This window comes from Anabrus simplex, chromosome 6 (genome assembly GCF_040414725.1).
Source record: "Anabrus simplex isolate iqAnaSimp1 chromosome 6, ASM4041472v1, whole genome shotgun sequence".
Classification (NCBI taxonomy): domain Eukaryota; kingdom Metazoa; phylum Arthropoda; class Insecta; order Orthoptera; family Tettigoniidae; genus Anabrus; species Anabrus simplex.
The window spans coordinates 165,262,156-165,284,818 of record NC_090270.1 but is presented as its reverse complement, the minus strand read 5'-3'; the positions used below and the strand labels follow the sequence as shown (position 1 = coordinate 165,284,818).

General features: G+C 38.2%; 1 protein-coding gene across 1 annotated transcript in view; it reads left to right on the top strand.

Annotated features, from left to right (window-relative positions):
- LOC136875915 (fibrous sheath CABYR-binding protein) overlaps positions 1-22,663 on the top strand; it is a 381,453-nt gene that overhangs the window by 333,812 nt on the left and 24,978 nt on the right. The window contains exons 20-22 of the mRNA XM_068228254.1: positions 705-730; positions 2,691-2,706; positions 17,132-17,229. Coding sequence (XP_068084355.1) covers positions 705-730; positions 2,691-2,706; positions 17,132-17,229 — 140 coding nt within the window. The remainder of the gene's footprint in view (positions 1-704; positions 731-2,690; positions 2,707-17,131; positions 17,230-22,663) is intronic.

Below are 22,663 nucleotides of genomic sequence, written 5' to 3'. Positions count from 1 at the left end.
TTCTGTCTCTGTGAGGCCGCATTACTGAGATAGCAGCTTACAAACCTTGGTTTTGCATTGAACCTTCTGTTGTTATTCAGTAATTTCCTACCCGGAACTCTCACTCGTCACACGTCTTTGTTATCACAGCTTCAATCTTTAGCAGTTTTTGAAGACACCATTGTATGCAATCATCACATGGGGAAATAGCTGTGGCTGCTAGAGATAAACTGAACAGTAATCTGTTCAAATCCTGATTTTGAAATTGTCAAGCTTATAAAAGACGTATTGTGGTAAAAGATGCAAAGACGAACAAATTGACATTGTTTTGCTCCAGATGTCTTCATTTAAGTGTGCAACTGTCACTTCTTGTGACATAGAAAGGTCATTTTCTGTGCTAAAAAATGTGCTGACAGATAAAAGAATCAGCTTAAATGAAGACAATTGTCAGAAATTAGATTTTTTACAATGTTTCAAAAGGAACTGAATTTTGATAGTGCATATTTTCCCTTTTATTGTGCATAGTTTACCATATGATAGGGCATGAATGCATGCATATTTTGAAATTTGATAGTGCATGGAAATCCGGACTGTAGTGATATGCTTTGTCATTCATCAGTCTACAAGGGAAAATTTAATAAATGAAACTTAAGCTGTGACATTTGAGTGTGTTGGCTATAGCTACATACCACATATTGACTCTCATTTTCTCTTTCTCTTTTCAGGGTCTTAACTCCACCACTACCTGCAGGTAAGTTAATTGTGTGTAAGACCTACAATTAATACAGGGTGATATTAGTAAGGCTATCAGTGTCACACATGTGACAACTACCAACAACTACAAAAGAGGAATATTGTTGCAAAGAATATTATGTTCACTGAAAAAAAAAATTACAAGGGAAATAAGGAACTGATTATAACCATACTAGCAAGTGATCATAAAGCAATAAATGTGTAGTTGTTCTGTGTTATGTGTTCACCAGCAACCTTGAAAAATTAAATCATTTCAGGATTATATTCTACGAAAATCACAAAAACATTTTGGAAATAGCAAAACTTGATCTGCACACTATGGTAAGAGTTATTTTTTCAGTTACTGTTCATTGAATTAGGTACATAAATAACAACTTTATTGTAACTGAAGGGAACTAATGCTTTTACAAGGAAAACTCTACTGTATATAGTAAAGTAAACTCGTGTCCTTGCCCAGAAATGGTGCAGCTCTTTTCAGTCACACCCCCCTTGGAGGTGAGCTGCACGTACCACTTTAACAACATACCATCCCTCCCGCCGTTCTTAAATTTCTGGGAGTACTAGGAATCGAACCTGGGCCACCGAGGACAGCAGATAATAATGCTAACTGTTATGCTATGGAGGCAGACTGTACAGTATATTATAGATAAAACGTGTAACATGGCAGCTGTTTCATGTTAACTCATCATGTTAATTCATCCACGAATGTCATTCCATGCCATCTTCCACAATCATTATACTGCAACTGAGCTCAGTCTGTCCAGTATTGTCATAAGGAAATGGCATCTAATTTGCAGAATGCCAAACATTAGAACAAACTTCTAACATAAAAAAATATGTCCATTCAGCTAATTTGTCTACTAATGTCATTCCATGCCATCTCTCCTCTGACAGTGTTGGGAAACCTCTCTGATAGTGATCACTGAGGTGATTTCATAATCAGTGGAAATATAATTTGTTGCCAGATCAGCTCTGTAAATAGTTCAAGCCTCATCAAGTAAACATCGGACATGTAAGCTTAGGCATTATGTAAGTTTTGCTAAGATATGGCATGAAAAATCTCATTTTTGGTCAAATTAGGAGTTATGCAGTTTGCTCACTAACCTGACGATGTGTACTTTTGTTCATTTTAATTTTTACCAGCAAAATTACCACTTGTTGGGTCAAGTTGTCCTGAAAATCTTCGAAGTAATTTATACACAAAGATCAAGAATATGAAATATTATTAAAATACTGGCCACGCATGTTATCGTAGTACAGCTATAAAGCCTGGCTCCGCTTTCAGGAGACGCATGGGGTTCGAATCCCACCATCAGCTGTCCTGAGAATCGTTTTCTCTGGTTTCCCATTTTCACATCCAGGCAAATGCTTGGACAGTTCCTATTCATAGGGCACAGCTGATTCCTTCCACCCACTTTTCCAATTTCATTCACCATCATTCATTTCATCTTCATTAGCATTATTATTTTTATCTTTTTCTAATTCTATATTTCCTCCTGTACAATACATTTTATATTTCAAAATAATAGTTAACTGTCAGTACACATAAATAATGAAATTTATATCATGTAATGTAAAACATGGCATGTAAATTCACCTCACCTCATCCCCGACCCCTTACCAAGAAATGGGACCTAGGGGTGGACAGACATAGCCAGACAGACGGACATTGAATATCTTGGTAAATGTATTGAATTATTGAAAATTGTAATGTCTAAATCACTACACAACCTGATCAGTTTGTATGATAAATATGGAAAATTCACAGTAAAACAATCTCTGAGGTCATTAAAAAATCTAGTTAAATGGTCACAATTTTCTATGAGTAAGTTTCTAGCATAACAATTTCACCTCTCCTCTGTTTGCTGTTCAAGTAGCATACTATTAATTGCTTTGTAATTAATAATATAATTTGTATTTTATGATATTTCTCTGATATGTTTTCTCTCTGATTACAGCTAGAGCTGGAGCTGGGTAAGTTAAAAACTTTAATTACCATACTTCTATCTATTTGTCTACACTGATTAAAAAAAGTAACTGGCTTTATAGCAGCCAAATAGCAAGGGCACCAACAGAGCAGGCCTTCAGTTACCCATTACTGATGTAGAGTTGCATCATCATAGTAAGCCAAATGCAGACATTCAACTAGTTGTTTTGGTACTGAAATTTGCTATCTGCTTCTTCAGTTCTTTGCAAAAGAGTATCATATTTCATCAGTTTATATTTGTTTTACGACACACTATTTTCAATAATAATTGATCAATCTGTCAAAAATTACATTTGTGTAATTTCATGTCAGTTCAAACAAGTACTGTCTGCTATTGGAAAAATTTGTCCATAAAAAAAATGTACATATGAGTAGTGAAAAAAATATCTACCTCTTACTAGGAATATGATCTGTAGGGGATAGGAGTTACATTACGTAAGGTGGTCATTGTTATAGTTCACAAAATGACCAAAGCAGACTTTTAAGTTGCACTGTAGAAAGCAAATGAATCATTTCACTGATCACAAAAATCCACTCCATCAAAATCAAAAGCAAACTCTTTCAATATGGTAAACCACTTAGAATGATAACATCTGTGTAGCACAGTAATTCACAATATATTCTTCAAGATTGAGATGTGTGAGCAACCTTGCAAAAAGTGGCTCTTTGCAAGAACACTCAGTACTACCCTAAAAACTGTCTATCCCAGAATGTGATGGTTCCTTTCAAAATTTTCTACCTTGACAGTCTTCGTTCTTAATAATAATGTTCGTTAGATAATTGGTTTGAACCCCATTGTTGGCACCTCTGAAGATGGTCTTCCATGGTTTCCCCAGTTTCACACCAGGCAAATACTGAGGCTGTACCTTAATTAAGGCATTGGTTGCTTCCTTTCCACTCTAGTCTTTTCCTATCCCATCATCGCCATAAGACCCATCTGTGGTACGACATAAAGCAATTGTTAAAAATAAAAAGTGTTATTGGTTTAAATGTTCCACTGAGTACTTTTACTATTTTCGGAAACACAGGAGTGCCAGCATTTTGTCCCATAGGGGTTCTTGTATATGCCAGTAAATCTGCTGACATGAGAGTATTGTATTTGAGCACCTCCAAATACAACCAGTTTGAGCTGCAATTGAATCTGCCAACTTGAGCATAGAAGGCCAGCACTCTGCCATCTGAGCTACTCAGCCCAGCTTTTCCTTGTTGGAGAGGTTTGATGTTCTCTTTCTCATGTTCCCCTATCACTTTCATATTCTCCTTTAGTGAAAGGGTTTTATGGGTATGTTTTAAAGACTTTTTTTTACAAAATGATGCTGACAAGAACACAGATTGAAAACACACCATACATTTACAACTCCTTGTTCACTTTAGTGTAAAAATGCGTGACACTTCAATTTCCAATTTAAAAATCAGTTGTTAGGTAAACAGAAGTTATCACTTATTGCTAAAACAAATTGAAAATCTATAGCAGAACCTCAGTTATCTGTCTCTTGATTAACTATTTGCCAGATTGAGGAGCTAGTTGATGATGAGATAGTGGCCCCAAGCTAAGGATAACAGCCAAGCTTGCATCCGGGAGATAGTGGGTTCAAACTCCACTGTCAGCAGTCCTGAAGATGGTTTTCCGTGGTTTCCCATTTTCACGGCTGTATCTAAATTAAGGCCACAGCCATTTCCTTCCCACTTCTAGTCTCTTCCTATCCCACTATTGCTATAAGACCTATCTGTGTCAGTGCAATGTAAAGCAAATTGAAGAAGTAAAGAAAAAGATAACAGCCAAGAGGTGACTGAAAAAAAAAACCCACAGGAATTGCCGTGCTGACCACATGCCACCTTGTAATCTGCAGGCCTTCGGGTTTGATAGGTCAAGGCTCATCAGTGCTATAGTGCTATGAGGCTTGGTTTTTACTACTGTAAGCCCTCAGGGAATAATTGTGTATAATAAGTTTGGTGTAATAAGTTTGGTAGTCTCTCTCTCAGTACCACAATCATACTCAGGAGATGACAATTTTGTCCACTTGTGGAGTCCATTGGGGTATACACCATGGCCAGTCTGAATTCTATTCAACCTAGCCTTCTGGGTAGATTGAGTCCAGGATTCTTGACAGTGAGAGAAGACATATTGCAAATTTCTGGGGCAGTAATTGAGTTTCCATGACTAATTAGATATTTTTGGTGAATCTAATAATTCTTCAAGATACCCTGTACACAGAAAATGTGGCAGCTGGCATCATTCATCTCACTCAAGAACTTCAACAGGAATATTGTGGTGACATGAGCAGATGACTGTGCCAAACCAGACTATGCTCAATTTAAAAGTAAACCGGCAGTTGAAGAGGTGAGAAAGTGAAGCAATATTTTTTTAACAGTTCAGCCTAAGCCACTGACGAGTGCAGACACGCTGAGTGGAAGGTCCCAGGAGTGGGAGAAGCGAGTGCAGGTGCTAAGTGCAGGAAGGTATTGAGGAGTTTACTGGCAATGATTGGTGTGGAGCATAGGAGGATGGCAGGGAAGAAAAAAGAAAGAAGAAGTGAAACCAAGAGGGTGTAATAAGGAAATGGAAACAAAAGGAAAATTAATGCTAGCAGCAGCGGTGATGATAATGTTGCTATGGATTAGGGGGGGGGGGGGTCGAGCTGAACCCAGGTCTGGCTTCCAGCGGAAATATGAGCTGGGAAGACATGGAAGCAATCAGAAGAGTTGTAAAAGAGGTGATCGTAGAAGTATGCCCCTTTGAGCAACTCAAAAATATGATTCAAGAGCAAACGAAGGAATTTGAAAAAATGAAGGGATGGTTCCGAGAAAGGGTAGATGACATAACATCGCAAGTGAGGAAAAATACCGAAGAAGTTGCAGCATTAAGGGAGAGAATAGGTCGCTTAGAAGAGGAGATGCTGAAACTGAAAGCAGAAGTGGAAGCCAACACTCTAAATCACAGGAAGAAATGCCTATTTTTATATGGTGTACGTGAGTAGAAGAGGGAGGATAAAGTGCTTACAATTTATAAAGTAGTGGACCTAATTCAGGGGAAAATGAAAATTAATTTTAGTCAAGTAGACATAGACAATGTGCATAGAGTGGGAAGAATCAATCAAATCAAAATCTCTTTATTTGCAAATGAGGTGTCTACCTCGGTGGCAAATGGTACACTAAAATACATTATTGTCAAGCACTAAATATCAAATTAACAAGAGAAGAAAATTTTCCTATAATAGGCCTACAATATTATACAATTTACACTAACAATGTTTTCTATTAAACACACAGCTCATCCTTAATAAATTTATGTTGTTTACAAAATTCTACTTATAATATGTCCTGTACTACTTACAAATATAGTCAACTGATATACAGTATGTGGAATTACTTCAAATGATACTATACAACTGGTATAAGATTAATATTTACATTGCATTTATTTATTTACTTTTTTTTTTTTTACCCGTTCTGGATCCTAAGTAGGATAACGACCTGCTGCGTCTTAACCAGAGCCCCTTTTGCCACCACTTTTCAGAGTTCCTGAAGGGCCTTCACAGCTACCGTAGCGGTCCCAGGGCCCTCGAAGTCCCCACTGTACTTCACCCCTACAGGCAGTCCCCTACTTTGGCTGTCCAAACTCCTTAGACCAGGTGATGGAATTAATTTATTCACACACATATTTTTATTTACAATAACCTGCACTGGTCGAATGCCCTCTAACACTTCATTTATTTTCTCTGTTGCTCTTTATTCTCTTCTTGAATATCTGTACAGATTTTGGAAAAGGATCAAACACTACCCCTGGTAAACTGTTCCGCTCCTTCACACCCTTCCCAGTGAAAGAAAATTTACCCCAATCGCTTCTGCTAAAAATTCCTTCTAATTTTGTACTTGTGGTCAGTTCTACCAATATAATTATTTTCCAACTGAAGCCTCTCACGGATATCTCTCCATGCTTCTTCTCCTGTATAGGCTCTATATAATCCTATAAGTCTAGTTTTCTCCCTTCTCTTACTTAAAGTTTCCCACCCAAGTTCCTTTAACATTTCTGATACACTACTCTTTCTCCTGAAATCCCCTGTTACAAACCTTGCTGCTTTCCTCTGCACACCATCTAGTTCTTTTATTAGGTATTCTTGGTGAGGATCCCAAACACTGTTTGCATATTCCAATAATGGACGAACCATACTTAAGTAACTTTTTTCTTTTAATTCTTTATTGCATCCTTTAATAGCCTCATTATGACATGTAACGATCTGTATGCTTTCCCATCAATGTCATCAACATGACCCTTCCAATACAAATTACTTTCAAATCTCACACCTAAGTATTTGCACTTGCCATCTTTTGGGATAACTACCTCATCCAAAGTATATTCAAAATTCAGTTTTAAAGCTCCTGTTTGTAAAAGTTGTAACAGTTGATTTGCCTCCATTAACCTTCATATTATTTTCTTCAACCCATTGTTGGATACTCTCAAGGTCCCTTTGTAATTCTGAACAATCCTCACTGTTATTTATTTCCCTATAAACAATTATGTCATCTGCATACAATCTTATTTTTGATGTTATATTGTTCCGTAAATCATTTGCGTATATTAAGAAAAGTAACGGACCGATTATACTACCCTGTGCAATTCCCTTCCAGACTTTCTCTTCCTGCGATACATTATTTCCTACTTTGACTTTCTGAACCCTTGAATTTAGAAATGTTTTTATCCAACGTGTAACCCTTATGTCCAATCCTATTCCCTCCAATTTCTTTAATAATATTCCATGTTCCACTCTATGAAAGGCTTTGGAACGATCTATGGCTATGCAATCTAACTGACCTCCTGAATCCAACTGATCTGATATGTCCTGCTGAAATCCCACCAGTTGTGCCTCACAAGAAAATTTCTTTCTAAATCCATACTGGCTCCTCATGAACCAAGAATTAGAGGCAACATGCCTATCAAAGTACAACTGTTTTCTACGTTGATGGCTGATATTGTGGTTGGAAATGCGGGTAACATGCAGAGGGGAAAAAATATGGATCAAGAGGGACGTGGTAACGGAAGCGATCAGGAACGAAAAAATTCTGAGAAAACATTTGATACGAGCTAAACTTCAAGGGTTGAGAGCAATTATCAGAGGACAGGACCTAGTGGTGTCAAGCAGCAGCTGGAGTACAACCTGGTCTGTGAATAGATTGCTAGACCTAGAGATGAAGATAAAACAAGATGAAGAAAAAGAGAGAAGTGCAGCGAATAGTGAGGATGATAGGCAAGTGAAAGATAGCGATATAGGAGATAACAAGGACAATAGGAAGCGGAATGAAGGAGGACAGAGAGTGGAGCTTAGTGAAAGCGTAATCGCTAATAGTTAAAAAGGAAGAGTGGCAGACAATGAGGTGAGATTAGGAAGGCTTAGGGATGCAACTGCGGGCACAGCAAGTGAAGAAGAAAGTCAGAGAAGAGAACGCAGTGAAGTTATGGAGGTGCAGAGTGAAAAGGATAATGCAGAGGTACCCAGGAAGAGGACTGAAGAGTGTTTGAGCAGAGGAAGCAAGGGCGGCTTTGGAAGGAACAAGAGCTTAAGTGAACTATGGGGAATAAAACAAAATGATGAGGGTATTGTAACAAGAAGTAAAAACCCTAATAATGTTAGTAAGTAGTTGTAGTAAATTTGTCTTGGAGGAGAGAGTACAGTGGATATGATGGCAAGTGATTCGTGGTTTACGTGTTTGTATAATGGAACTAAATTTAAGTGTGGAGATGGAGAAGTGACGGAAGACATAATGGCAGATTTAAGTGTTGAAAGGGATGAGAATATAGTGAATTTGATGGTGATGGTGGTAAGTGTTCTTATAATACTTATAGTGAATTAATGGAGTAAGTTTTAATTGGTATGTAGTAAGGCAATTTGGAATTGATTTGGAGTGTTAAGTGTAAGTAAATGATTGTGGAGTTGGATGGAGTTTTTGGTAGGTAATGAAGTATAAAGATTTTGATGGTGGTTAGGATGGGTGAAGAGAAGAGTGTGACGATGGTGATGGTGATATGTGCTGGTATAATAGGTATAGTAACTGGTATGCAGTGTTAAGTGCAAGTGAATGATTGTGGAGTTGGATGGAGTTTTTTGGTAGACAGTGAAGTGTAAGTTGTAATTGATATGTGGTAAGGTAATTTGGAACTGATCTGGAAAATGAATATGTTGGTACACGGATGAGAAAAGTGAATATTTGATGTATTGATGAATGTGAAAAAGGAATTAGTGGGCTATTTGATAGAGTTACTTGTTTGGAGGTTTGTTTACAACAAAAGGAGCGAGCGTGGTATCTTTATGAAATCGGCTATGGCAATTTTATGTTATTTGCATGTGAATCTGTGTTTGGTATGATGTAGGAACAAGAGACGAATGTAAGGTATAAGGAAAAAGTGTGTTGTTTATTGGATTCAGGAGTGAAGTATAACAATTTTAGGTGAATATGTGTTTGATATGAATTGTGAATTGAAGGCTGAGAAAAGTGAATATTTGGTGTATTGCTGATGAAAGCTTGAAGGTAATTTGAAGGGTGAGAATAATTGGAGTAAGGCTGAGAGAAGTGAATAATTGGTGTAATGATAGAGGTATATGTAGGATGCTATTTGTAAGTTTGTAGGTAATGTGAAAAAGCAATTAGTGGGTTATATGATAGTGTTTTTATTTGGAGGTTTGTTTATGGTGGTGTAGGCCTGAGAAAAATTAATATTGGTGTAGGGATAGTTGGTATGTGAATGATTGTGGAGTAGGATGGAGTTTTGGTAGATAATGCAGTGGGTTATTTGATAGTGTTATTTGTTTATTGGAAGTAGAGTTGGCAAAGTATATAGCTGAAGAGTTTGAAACATTAGAATGCCTTCTCATTGCACAGTTGAGGGCAAGTGGGAACTCTAAATAGTGCAGTGCTTGTGAGGTAATAGAGATAGTACAGTACAGCAGATTGAGTAAGTGTAAGAATGACATTAAGGAATTTAAATGATAGAGGACTGCCCTGTATAAACAGAAAAGTCAGTGCAATCAGCAGTAAACGCAATCTTGCCTGGGTTTGCTAGGAGTGGAAGTGTGCTTCCAGACTAGCTGACTCAGACAGACAATCTGGCACATGGTTAATGTTGCATAATCCCCAGTGGGTGGGCAACATTATCAAGTCACTGGTTATCAACATCTGTCATGCATTGTCATTTAATTTTGCTCCCATCAGTGGCGCATTTCATACCATTTTAGTTTGCCTTATTGTATTTAACTTTTTTTTTTCCTAACAATATAATTTTGCCTGTTTGTAAAATACGTGCGCCATCACTGCCGTAATGCCATGGCCATTGGATCTCCGGAAAGGAGTTGTGCATGGCCATTTATCAGCATCTATTGTCCATATCATTTTAGTTTAAATCTGGCTGTAGGCTGGACATTGTTATTTTTCTCATTTACAAGATCAAAAGGGTATTGTTTACTGTAGATCTCGAGAAAATAATAAAGAATAAAGAATATTTTTTTAACAAAAGAGATAAAGGTCACATTTTAATATCTACACTTGAAACTCATGGTACGTGGTACCTGTACAGTTCAAAGGAAGCTAAGTAATTATTTTAAACAACCTGAATCATTGTTATTTATAGTACATATGCATCGTTTACTGAAAAGTGTAAAATGGCAGGGAGTGATTCACTTGGGTGGTCATGTAGGAAGCAATTTTGCGTACATTGACAGCAGACTATGTCGAAAGCTTCCAATCTAATATCTTGGAGCTTGAAAATAGGTGCAGTGAGTATAGTATGAAAATGAGATTTTCCAATCGAAACCGACTTTCAACCTATTAGGTCGTGTTACGTACATTTAGTACGTATTGAAGAGATGTTAAGTACAGAACAAAAATGGCCAACCAGACACCAGTGGGATCCAAACCCACAACCTCCCACTGGTGTCTGGTTGGCCATTTTTGTGGGATCCGAACCCACAACCTCCCACTGGTGTCTGGTTGGCCATTTTTGTTCTGTACTTAACATCTCTTCAATACGTACTAAATGTATGTAACACGACCTAATAGGTTGAAAGTCGGTTTCGATTACAATGCGCTCGTGAAAATTAAATATTCATTGAGATTTTCCAAGGTTAAAGGGATGTCAGGAACGAAGAAACCTAAAAGGGTTGAATGTTAGGCAGTTAATACAAAACTGGAACAAGTATTTATGATGTGTATGCTCTCAGGATGGTAGTATACTAAGTAAAACTAAATCCAAGTGCAGCAATGCTAACACAATGAGCTTGCAGCTGCCATCAGTGGTATTTTGTGAGAAAGAAGTGAGTTCTCAGATGAAACTATTGCTTTGTCAGTCTGTTTTCAGGCCAATTTTGTTATGCTGGAGTGAAAGCTGGGAGGGCTCAAGATATCTTATAATTTGAAAGTAACAGACATGAAAGTGACGAGGATAATTGTGGGTACGAATCAGTGGGAGTGATGGCAGGGGGTTCTCAGTCAGAGTAAGGAAGTAAAGGCTACATTGGGTATAAACCTGAGAGATGAAGCTGTCCACATAGGCCAGCTTTGGTGGTAAGATAATGTGCAACGAATGGAGGAGAATAAGTTATCTAGGAGAATAGTGGATTCAACCGAGAAGAGTAAGAGAAGTCAAGAGAGACCAAGGAGATGATGGGTAGACTCACTCTTTAATGATTTAATATAATCAGAGGTGAACTAAACAAGGCCACAGAGCTAGTTAAATAGAGGATCGTTTAGATGCTTAGTTTGTATGCAAAGGCTTAAAGACTGAACTGAATGATTTCTTCTTCCTGTGCGATCTCCTCTAAGTAGTTTGGCACTCATGACAGCAATCCAGTTCGTATATCTAGCAGTACTAAATACTGGTAGTTCACTGGAACTACAATTAAATCATATTTTAAGGTAATTTATCTTCTATATGGGATCTATTTTTCCATTACTCTTCCTTTGTTTCTTGCAGAAGACAACATCACTCTCCTCTCATTAAATGGCCCTGGTGCTGTAGCTTGATATTTTAACAGTGTTAACTATCTCTTTGCATTTACCAGACCTATGCATTATCCCAAAATTCGTGATCCTGTCCACCCAGCTTACTCACAGAATCCTTCAGTAAGACCACATCTTTAACACCTCCAGTCAGTTGATTATATCTTGTTTGAGTTTCCACACTTCCATTCCACAGAACAGTACCGAGAACACATAGCATTGTAGCAGTCTAATTCGTAAAGCTGAACTTAGGTCTCTGCTATGTAAGACATTTCTCATTTTATTGAATATACTCCTGGCTTGCTGTGTTTGTAGTTTAATTTCTTAAGAGCAGTCATTGCTGTCATTGTCTATGGCTCCTAAATATCTATATATCTGGATTCTTTATATTATTTCTTCATTTATCAACAAATTTTCTTGACAACTTGCTTTTGAAATTACTATGAAGCAGTCCCTCCTGTTTTCTCAGAAAAGGCAGTTTAAATGACTTCTTCTGAATAAATATTAAACATTAGTGAAGATAATCCACCATTGTGTCTCAAAAATCTTTTCATATCTATTTCTTCTGAAATCATATTGCCTTCTATTATTACAGCAGTTTTATTGTGATAGAGTTGGACTTAAACATTTTAGATCCCTTTTGTCTATATTCTTTCTTCTGAACAGCTGAATGATATGATCATGGCAAACTGTATCAAAGGCTTTGTTGTAGTTAAGAAAATAAACACACAAAGGTTGATTCATCTCCAGGCATCTTTGAGCTGGTACCCTGAAGGCAAATGAAGCTTTTCTTGTTCTCAAAGCATTTGTGAAGTCAAAATGGGTCTCTTCCACATCTTGCTCTATATACTTTCAAGGGATGGTCTTTAAGAATATTTTGACTGCACGACATACTAGAATAGTTGTCTGATGGTCAGTACAGTCTCTCAGATTGGCCTCTTTTTTTGGTAAAGCTATAATATAGACTGAAGCTTTTCCCTAGGAATAATATTAATGGTGTTATATAAATCTATATTTTCCTGATTGATGAGCATTAGTATTTCAGATGGTACGTAATGAATCTCAACCTGGCGTCTTTTCTTTATAGTTTCAATTGCACAAAGTACTTGTTCTTTTGTAATGTCTGGGCCATAGACTTTCTGTTGTTCTTCATACATAGGGTTGTCCTCCCGTACATCTGCAAACAATTCTTGGATGTAATTCTTTCCAACTGTTTATTTTTCATTCTGTGTCAGGAATAATGTTATCATTTTTGTCTAACTGAATGGCACAAGAGTTTATAATGAAGATATGTGTACTATATATGTGTACCGGTATATGTGATGGATGTATGTATGTATGTATGTATGTATGTATGTATGTATGTATCTGAATCTACCCAAAAATAGCTTAATACAGGAAAATTTCAAGTATATATAAAATAAGTTACAATAGAAAGAATGTGTGTGAAACTTGTTGGTAAATGAAAATGCTCACACATTTGCAAAATATTTATCCATGTATTCTGCTGTATCCGAGGCATTTTCTGAATAGCACACTGTTCTAAATATCAACATTTATTGTATTCACCATAGATATGTTATGGAGAAGTTTGCAAATATTATTATTATTATTATTATTATTATTATTATTATTATTATTATTATTATTATTATTTCTCTTGTCTTCGAATAGGTCTATTATGGACCACGTTAAGCATTGTTCATTTCCGGTTCTTCTTCCTACAATCAGCCCAGTACTTCTTCATCCTTTTGGAATGGGCTGCTTTGCGTTCTAGCTGTTGCTGGTCCGTTTTCTGCTTATTCGATCTTGGAATCCCTTAATTTTGTTGATGACCATCCTGCATTCTTGTCTATTGTATAGCCTACTTCCTCCTGTGTTATGTTCTTTTCTTCCAGGTCCTCCTTGCCTCCTTTAAGCCATTTATTTTGTGTCTTCCTGCTCTCCTTGTACTCCAGAATTCCCTTGGTGGTTCTCTCTGTTAGAATTCTCTTAATGCTTCCATAGAAGCAAAGTCTTTTCTTTTTAAAGGATTTTGTGATTTTCTTGGTCCTTTTGTATAGTTCCTCATTTGGTCACAGTCTATATTCTTACCCCACTTTTGTAGGCCCTAGTATCTTCAAGAGTTTTCTCTCTTTTTTTTTTTTTTCAGTGTTTCTCTAGTAATCCTTTCCTGTTCAATGGAATGCATTCAATTGTATACAAACTTCCTGGCTTTATCACAGTGATGTAATGTCTGAGTTTCGCTGTGATTGAGATTGATCTTTTGTTATAGACATTTTGACATAAATGGTATGCTGTTTCCATCTTTCTTGCCCTGTTCTGTAACACTATTCCTGGTAGTCCTGTTGGGGTTATCCACTCTCCTTGGTATTTAAACTTCTGCACTCTTTTAACTGTTCCATACTTAGTGACAATAGTCTTTGTTGGGTCATTTCTGCTCTGAATCATTAATTCTGTTTTTTCAAATGATATCTGACATTCTGTCTTTACAGTAATCTCTTCAAGCATTTCAATCTGTACCTTAGCACTTTCTACATCTTCTGCCAGAATTGCCATGTCATCTGCGAACGCTAGGCAGTCAATTTTGATTCCAGATCTCCCCAGTATTATTCATTTTTCACACCTAATTCTGTCAGTCTTTTTGTCCTCTCTCTGACCACTTTTTCAAGTATAACATTGAACAGGAGTGGTGACATCCCATCCCCTTGTCTGAAACCTGTTTCAGTTTTAAACAGTTTTGGCAACGTACCCTTAAACTTTACTTATGATGTAGTGTCAGTGATGGTTTCCTTGATTAAATTTTTAGGTTTTTCATCTACCCCGAAATTCCTCCAAAGTGCTTATCAAGGTTGTTCTATCGACCGAATCGTACGCTTTCTTGAAGTCAACCAATACAATCGCTAAGTTCTTGGCTGTGAGTGTGCCCAGTTGTATTATGGAGTTTGAATTGAAAATTTGTTCACTTCATGATCTTCCTTTCTGGAAGCCTGCTGGTATTCACCCAGTTCTTTTAAATTATCTCCTCAATCCTATTTTGTAACACCTTAGATAAGCTCTTAGAAGCGACTGGTGGTAATGATGTTCCTCTGTAATTATTAACATTTGTTCTGTCTCCTTTTTTGTGCAGTGGGTGTATTAATGCCGTTTTCCATTCTTTTGGGATACTCTCTGTCTGCCGAATTTTCTCAAACAGTGCTTCTACTAGGTGTTCTCCAGCATACTTCAATAACTCTGCGACTATTGAATCATCACCTGATGTCTTGTTGTTTTTCAGTCCTTTTTTTATTCCCCTGATTTCATCTTTGTGGGGTGGTTTTGAGTCCAGTATTTTGTGCTTGGGTTTCTCAAATGTCAGAGTTTTTTCAGGTTTTTTACAGTTCAGAAGTTTCTGGAAATAATTTGCAACGTGCTGACAATTCTCTTCATTTCCAGTGATTAGATTTCCTTTGTCATCTTTGAAGCATAGAGTTGGTGGTTTGTATTTTGTTAGTTGGCTCCTGAATGTTTGGTAGAAATTACGTGTATTATTTTTCATGAAATATTCTTCTATTTTCTTTAGTTGTTGTGTATCATAGTTTTTCCTTTCGCCTCTTATGATTTTGTAAGTTACCTCCCAGTCTTCTGTCTTTTTTGTTGCATTCCATTTCTTCCACGTTTGAGCTCTTTTTTTTGTAGTGCTTCCTCGCAAACTTCATTCCACCATGGATGTTTCTTCTTGTTATTTCGTATGATCATTTGTTCCGCAGCTTCTTGTATTGATGTTGCCATGCCAGACCAAGTGTGGCTTTGAATCCTGTTATTCTGCTCTGGTATTTGTCCAAGATCTGCTGATTGAGCATCAGATCCTCTATTCTGTACCCTGCAATTCTTGTTCCACCATTTTTTCTGCTTTCTGGTGTTAGTTTCATCTTAACTTTTGTTAGGTAGTGGTCAGAGTCGAAGTTGGCCGCTCGGGCCACATGTACATCATGAATTTGCCTGGAATTGTCATAGCTGATCGCAACATGGTCAATCTGGAATCCACCCAATAATTTGTTAGGCGATCTCCACGTTGTTTGTGTATTTGGCTTCTTCTGGAACTTGGTGGACACAATGTTCAAATCGAATTTCTCACACAACTCTATCAATCTCTTACCATTCATTTTTGTCCTGTTATGTGCTGTGAATTTTCCTGTGGTTCTTGATGGTTCGTTCCTTTCCATTTGAGCATTTGAATCTCTTATCAAAATTACAACATTTATATCTGGAACATTTTCTATGATTTCTTCCAGGTCTTCCCAGAATTTTTCTACTTTATCTGGATTTTGTTGGTTGTCCTTATTTATTGGTGCATGTGCGTTTATCAGTGTATATTTCTTATTCTTGTTTTTGAGAGTTAGTGTTGACATCCTTGGTGAGGTAGACTTGAATTCTGTTATCTTGTCTGCCAGTGAATTGTGTACTACAAATACTGTTCTAAAGATCCAAAGACCTTTAGTGTTTTGTATTTTCTGTGCTGGTTTACCTTTATATATCCAATAAGGGTGCATTTGTGGTGTATCCTCACCTCTGTATCTTGTTTCTTGTATAGCTAATATTTTCAGTTGTTCATCCATTACTTTAGTCAGTTCCGTTTGCTTTCCTATTTTTAACATTGAATTTACATTCATTCTCCCTATGAATGTTCTGTGTCTACATTCCTGACTTGTCTTAGGGATTCCAAACCTTCCGACTGGTCTTGAGCTGTGTGATGTTGCTGGGCCCACGGATCCAAATGCCCAGCTTCGGTGGCTTTGCCACCATGAGGACTTGAGTTAATCATTTCACCTTTCATGACTGATACTTGTTTATGGCTAGTGCTTCTAGAAATTTGCAGTTCTGTCTCCTATGACTTGGTTCGCTGGACCTGGAAGGTTTCCAGGCCGCCCCTAACATGGGGAACAGACACCCCCTACCACCAATCCACGCTGTTGATTGACAATTCTTTCATCTTCTCTGCCGTTGGGACTCATGACCTTCATCCGCCTTCAAAACCGTGGACTATTATTGGCAGAGTGCTTTTTTGGCGGCACTCGCTCACCTTGTCACACTGCTGTCACTGGATTTATGTGGTATTTTTTAGAGACTCTGGTGCCACCCATAGTCCCACCACATCCTGGCAGCAATGCCGCTGTTGGTCCGGGACTGCTTATTCGTCAGGTTTCCCTGCTTACATCACAGTTGCTCTTCATATCTGGAGGAATGCCCACTATCCGCCATCCTTGGACCTGCCTGGTCGCAGTCAGCTCTGCGGCCCATATAATAATGGGCAGGATGATTATTATTATTATTATTATTATTATTATTATTATTATTATTATTATTATTATTATTATTATTATTTCTTGTATATTTTCAAACTGTTGAATAAAGATATTTACTTCACAATTCTTTATTTCACAGGGCACCATTGGTAGAATCCACTTCAGAACTTCACAGTGATTCCTCCGAGTACTTCGAGCCAGAATATGAATCTGAGTATGTGCAGTCTCAGTTGGCATGTAAGTTGATATCAATTTTGTCCTATCTTCTCAATGAAGTTCGTCCACTTGTAACAGCTGCTCAAAGTAATTTCATACACCTCAGGTTTTCTGGAAAGAATGACCATAAACTTGTCTCGAACTTAGAGCACACTTCCATCATGTTCTGATTTTTCAACAACATTTGTACAGTCTCTGAAATAGGCTGGGGTAAAACATTTTTGATATAGCATGAATGTGTCAGGAAAGTGATTTTATAAAACTTCATTAGGAGACTATTACCACTTTGACTACCAGGAAGTAGCCAGGGCATTTAAACTTCCAGGCTAGCCATTTATAAAAGTCCTTGCCTGGATAAAAATATTTACTACTCCTATATTACGCTTCGAAATAATGTGAAAATTTGAACATGCCTGGTGAAGGAATTCCATTATGATTTTAAGGTGTGATATCTGGTGTCACATTCTCCAGGGTGCAGAGGGATGCCACACTTCATGCAGTAAACCTTGTGTCACATACGTTTTTGTTCTTGAGACAAACTTTACATCTTCTTGTCGGGTAAGGATCAGTTTTCAGTGGTGGAAACTTGAGCAGAACATGTTCATTCACTTCTCCATCTAGACGTGATGGGGGATCTCTAGCTGGTGCTCCTTATGGGGGGAGGGGGGAGGGCTGGTGAATGGAATGCAGTGGGGTGGATGCTAGTGATGACGTGTCGGAAAGAGCTGGAGAGGCTGTTCTAACTTGGGTCTAGGCTGAGACTGGGACACTGGCAGAAGGATTATGACCTTCAAGATAGCATCTGGAAACTGTCTGTATGAACTGCAGTTAGGTCATTTTTGTTTGGGTATTAGACTTCTGGAAGACAGAAAGAATTGAAGAAGGTCACTGCAGTAAATAGAAGAAAACCTTTTTCAGCCATTTACAGGTTTTTCTCATGAAGGGATATAGAGCAAGGTACTGATCAGCTGTGTCTGTCCCATGCATGTGATGATTGTAATCTGAAGTGGATACTGCCTTCATTGTTTTTCTACCGAACTTTGAAGTCACTTCAACCATTTCTGCAGAATGCATGGATGAAATCATTGTGTTGCCATTGATGCTTTCACAGCCCGTACTTATAGACATGATACTGTATAGGCTTTTGGGCTTATGCCGTGTCAAGAAAATAAGGTGAAATTCTCTACGTTTCGCAGAGAGCTTTGCTCTGTGTCATCAGAAGAAAATCTTGACTGTCCACGAGAAAGGCTTCTTAAACAATGACTTTTTGATATTTATACGTTATCACAGAAGTGGAAATGGTACGTCCATTAGTCACCAGATGGCTCCCCGGATGTGGCACAGCACTAGTGTTCGAAGCGGAAGCTGACCGAACCATCAGAATCAGTCTAAGAGGGTCACATAACATATGTACGTCTTGTGACATTGACAGGTGTATGACATTGACACGAACCTGGAAGGAAACATCTGGCGATGAAGAACATATGAATTTGGAAAACACTGAGACGAAATAACAATAGCGAAGGGACAGGGAACGGAACTACCTACGTAAATCCTTGATGGCTGGCAACCACGTATTACTTAATTGATAGCCAGTTTCCCTGTTGAAATTGTTAGGATTTCTACATATTTCCATAGCTTTGGACCTGTAGTGTCTAGTGTGGGTAAGAGCTCGAGCATGTTGGAACATGACATCATGACCTGACGATACAGCGTGCTCAGCTATTGCCGATTTGTCTGGCAAATAAGGGTACCAATGGACCCACATTTTTGGCCAATGTATACCTTGCCGCAAGTACAGGGAATTTCGTATACCCCCAGGATGTAAAAGTGAGGACAATTTGTCCTTAGTTTTACTCAGACTGTGAGCAGTTTTCGTGTCAGTGCCAAACATGGTTTTTATATTATGTTTGCGGATGACCTTGGCAATTCAATCTGTGGTGTTGTGAATTTAAGACAAGTAGGCAGTTCCCTTCACTTCTTCCTTCTGTGAGCTTTGCTTTGTCATTTTTCTGGGATGCAGGTCTCTGTGAATCTACATATTGCTGTAACCATTGTCTTTGAACGTGACTTTGAGCATGTCCATATCCACCTGGATATTTGATGGCTCACAAATTTGTCCTGCCCTCTTGGCGAATGTCGTAAGAATGCCTTGTTTTTGTGCTGGATGGTGGTGAGAATCTGCATGAAGATATCAATTTGTGTGGGTAGCTTTACGATAGATGGAATGTCCTAAGGATGTAAAAAGACTGCCAGATCATCTCAAACAACCAACAAAGCTGGTCACCTCTCTGGCAGTCTAGCTCCATGGCTAAATGGTTAGCGTGCTGGCCTTTGGCCACAGGGGTCCCGGGTTCGATTCCCGGCAGGATCGGGAATTTTAACCTTAATTGGTTAATTTCGCTGGCATGGAGACTGGGTGTATGTGTCGTCTTCATCATTATTTCATCCTCATCACAACGCGCAGGTCGCCTACGGGAGTCAAATCAAAAGACCTGCATCTGGCGAGCCGAACTTGTCCTCGGACACTCCCGGCACTGCCATACGCCGTTTCATTTACCTCTCTGGCAACACTAGGGCTAAGTGTTGTTAAACTTCCACTCAGTAGTAGAATGTTCTCTGTGTTTCCAAAACTTACATTTATTTTTCCTATACATTTCAGCCTTCAACATGCATCACATTGCGAATTCTCCCACATCTAAAGCTTTATTGAACACTATATTTGTTGAATCTATGCAAGACAGCTCATGACCACAATGTACTACAAAGATTATTCTATGAAAGAGACACAACACTTCTACACACTGATGCTTCAAGCACCTTTTGACCTTATTACACATCTACTTGGAGCTAACAACTATACTGTAATTCTGCGTACCTGATTCTCACTCAACAACGTTCGAAGATTTATTTTTTGATATTTTAATTAATCCACACTTTATTAATATCAACAAATTTGTACAATCCAATTGTATGTTAAATCATTATGACTGTGTCTCATTCTACAAATAATCAGCTTGTACTATTTTTAGGCAAACACTAATATCCAATCCATGTACATATAAAACTAGGATAAGCCTATTATTGAATTTTAGTTACATTTAAGCATCATTTTCTCCACAGACTAGATTTTTTTATGACTGTTTTATCTTGTATTAATGCATGTGTTATTCTTTAATGAGGAACCCAGTTCAGGGCCTTGAGTTAGCTTTAGATTAAGTGTGGCTGAAGGTGCTTACAAAGCTTAAGCAAAATATATTCCATTTTAACATCTATGTTATACTTTAAAGACCAACCCAGTTCAGGGCCCTGACTTAGCTTTAGATTAAGTGTGGCTGAAGGTGCTTACAAAGCTTAAGCGAAACATGTCCCATTTTAACATCTATGTAACATTTATATCTTGAACTTAAAGATTGTAAAGTATTGGAATGGTGGTTTTTAATAAATATGTTTGAAACTTTTTACATTCTGTACTCCAATACAGTTATCATAATGAGATTCATAACATGTAATGTCCTAAGGAGCCGTCCGGTTTCTTTCTTACTAGAACACCCAGGAAAGGAAGGCATCTGTCCGACTCAATCTCCATAGTGAAGTTAATTGAAGGATGTTGCTGATTTAGGTAGTTTAGAAATAGATGACGTTTCTCAGGACCTTCTGTCCAGACCACTAATGCATCATCAACATACCTCCACCACATCATAGGTTTGACAGGTGCCGAAGCAGTAGCCTCCTCCTCAAAATGCTCCATAAAGAAATTAGTCACTATGGGCAAAAGTGGAATTCCCATAGCCACTCTGTTTGTCTGTTTGTAAAAATTACCCCACAAGAAATAGCTGGAAGTCATGCAGTGGTAAAATAGCTTAGCAGTGTCCTCAGGGAACAGGTGTTGAATGAGAGACATGACTGAGTCAATCGGCACTTTAGTGAACAAGGACTCCACATTGAAACTCACCAAAAGTGCAATAGGTTGAAGAGTTACGGTTGACAGCTTGTTGATGAAATACCAAGAGTCTCTGACATATGATTCAGTACGTCCTATGTGTGGCTGAAGCAATTTGCTTAGGTATTTAGCCAGAGCATATGTACTAGAACCAGTCGCACTAACAATAGTTCTGAGGGGAAGATCTTTTTTATGGATCTTAGGCAGAACATATAATCTAGGTGGCACTGCATCCCCTGGGAACAGATGTTTAGCCTCCTCTTTTGGAATTGAAGATTCCCTTAAGAGCTTCACGGTGGCATTGGACACACAAGTGGTGGGGTCACGTGAGCTCAGTCTGTAAACAGACTCTGACAATATCGCTGAGATCTTATTCTTATACTCGTCAGTATCCAAAACCACTGTTGCATTACCCTTATCAGCTGAGAGAATGGTCAGTTCAGAATCATCTCTAAGTTCCTTCAGAGCACTCACTTCGCCTCTTGTTAAATTGGGCGCGCGTACAATAGCAGACCTTAGGAGTCTCCCACATTTCTGTCTTGCTTCGGCGCCCGTCATACCTATGATATGGTGGAGGTATGTTGATGATGCATTTGTGCTCTGGACAGAAGGTCCTGAGAAACTTCATCTATTTCTAAACCACCTAAATCAGTAACAATCTTCAATTAAATTCACTATGGAGATGGAATCTGTCAGATGCCTTCCTTTCTTGGATGTTCTAGTAAGAAAGAAACCGGACGGCTCCTTAGGACACACCATCTATCATAAACCTACCCACACAAATTGCTATCTTCATGCAGATTCTCACCACCATCCAGCACAAAGCAAGGCATTCTCACGACACTCGCCAAGAGGGCAAGACGAATTTGTGAGCCATCAAATATCCAGGTGGAGACGGACACGATCAAGGTCACATTCAAGGATAATGATTACAGCAATTTGCAGATTCTTAGAGTCCTGCATCCTAGAGAAATGACCAAGCAAAACTCACAGAAGGAAGAAGTGAAGGGAACTGCCTACTTGCCTTACATTCACAACACCACAGATCGAATTGCCAAGGTCATCCGCAAACATAATATAAAAACCATGTTTGGCACTGCCACGAAAACTGCTTACAGTCTGAGTAAAACTAAGGACAAATTGTCCCCACTTTTACATCCTGGGGTATAAGAAATTCCCTGTACTTGCGGTAAGGCATACATCGGCCAAACATGCGGGTCCATTGGTACCCGTATCAAGGAACATGAACGTAATATTCGTCTCAACCCGCCAAACTTTCCTTTCAGCTGCAATAATATGTTTGTTCAACTCATATTTTAATTAGGACATTACAGTATTTTGCATATATGCTCAATTCTACATCTCATCAAGATTATAAATGATTTAAAGCGTAAAAGTGTATCTACACTTTGCAGTGATACGAAGAATATCAAAAGACTTCTTCTCCACTACAACATTAATGCATATGTGCCCAGTTCCATGCCTCATCAAAATGGTGAATTTCGACTTGTA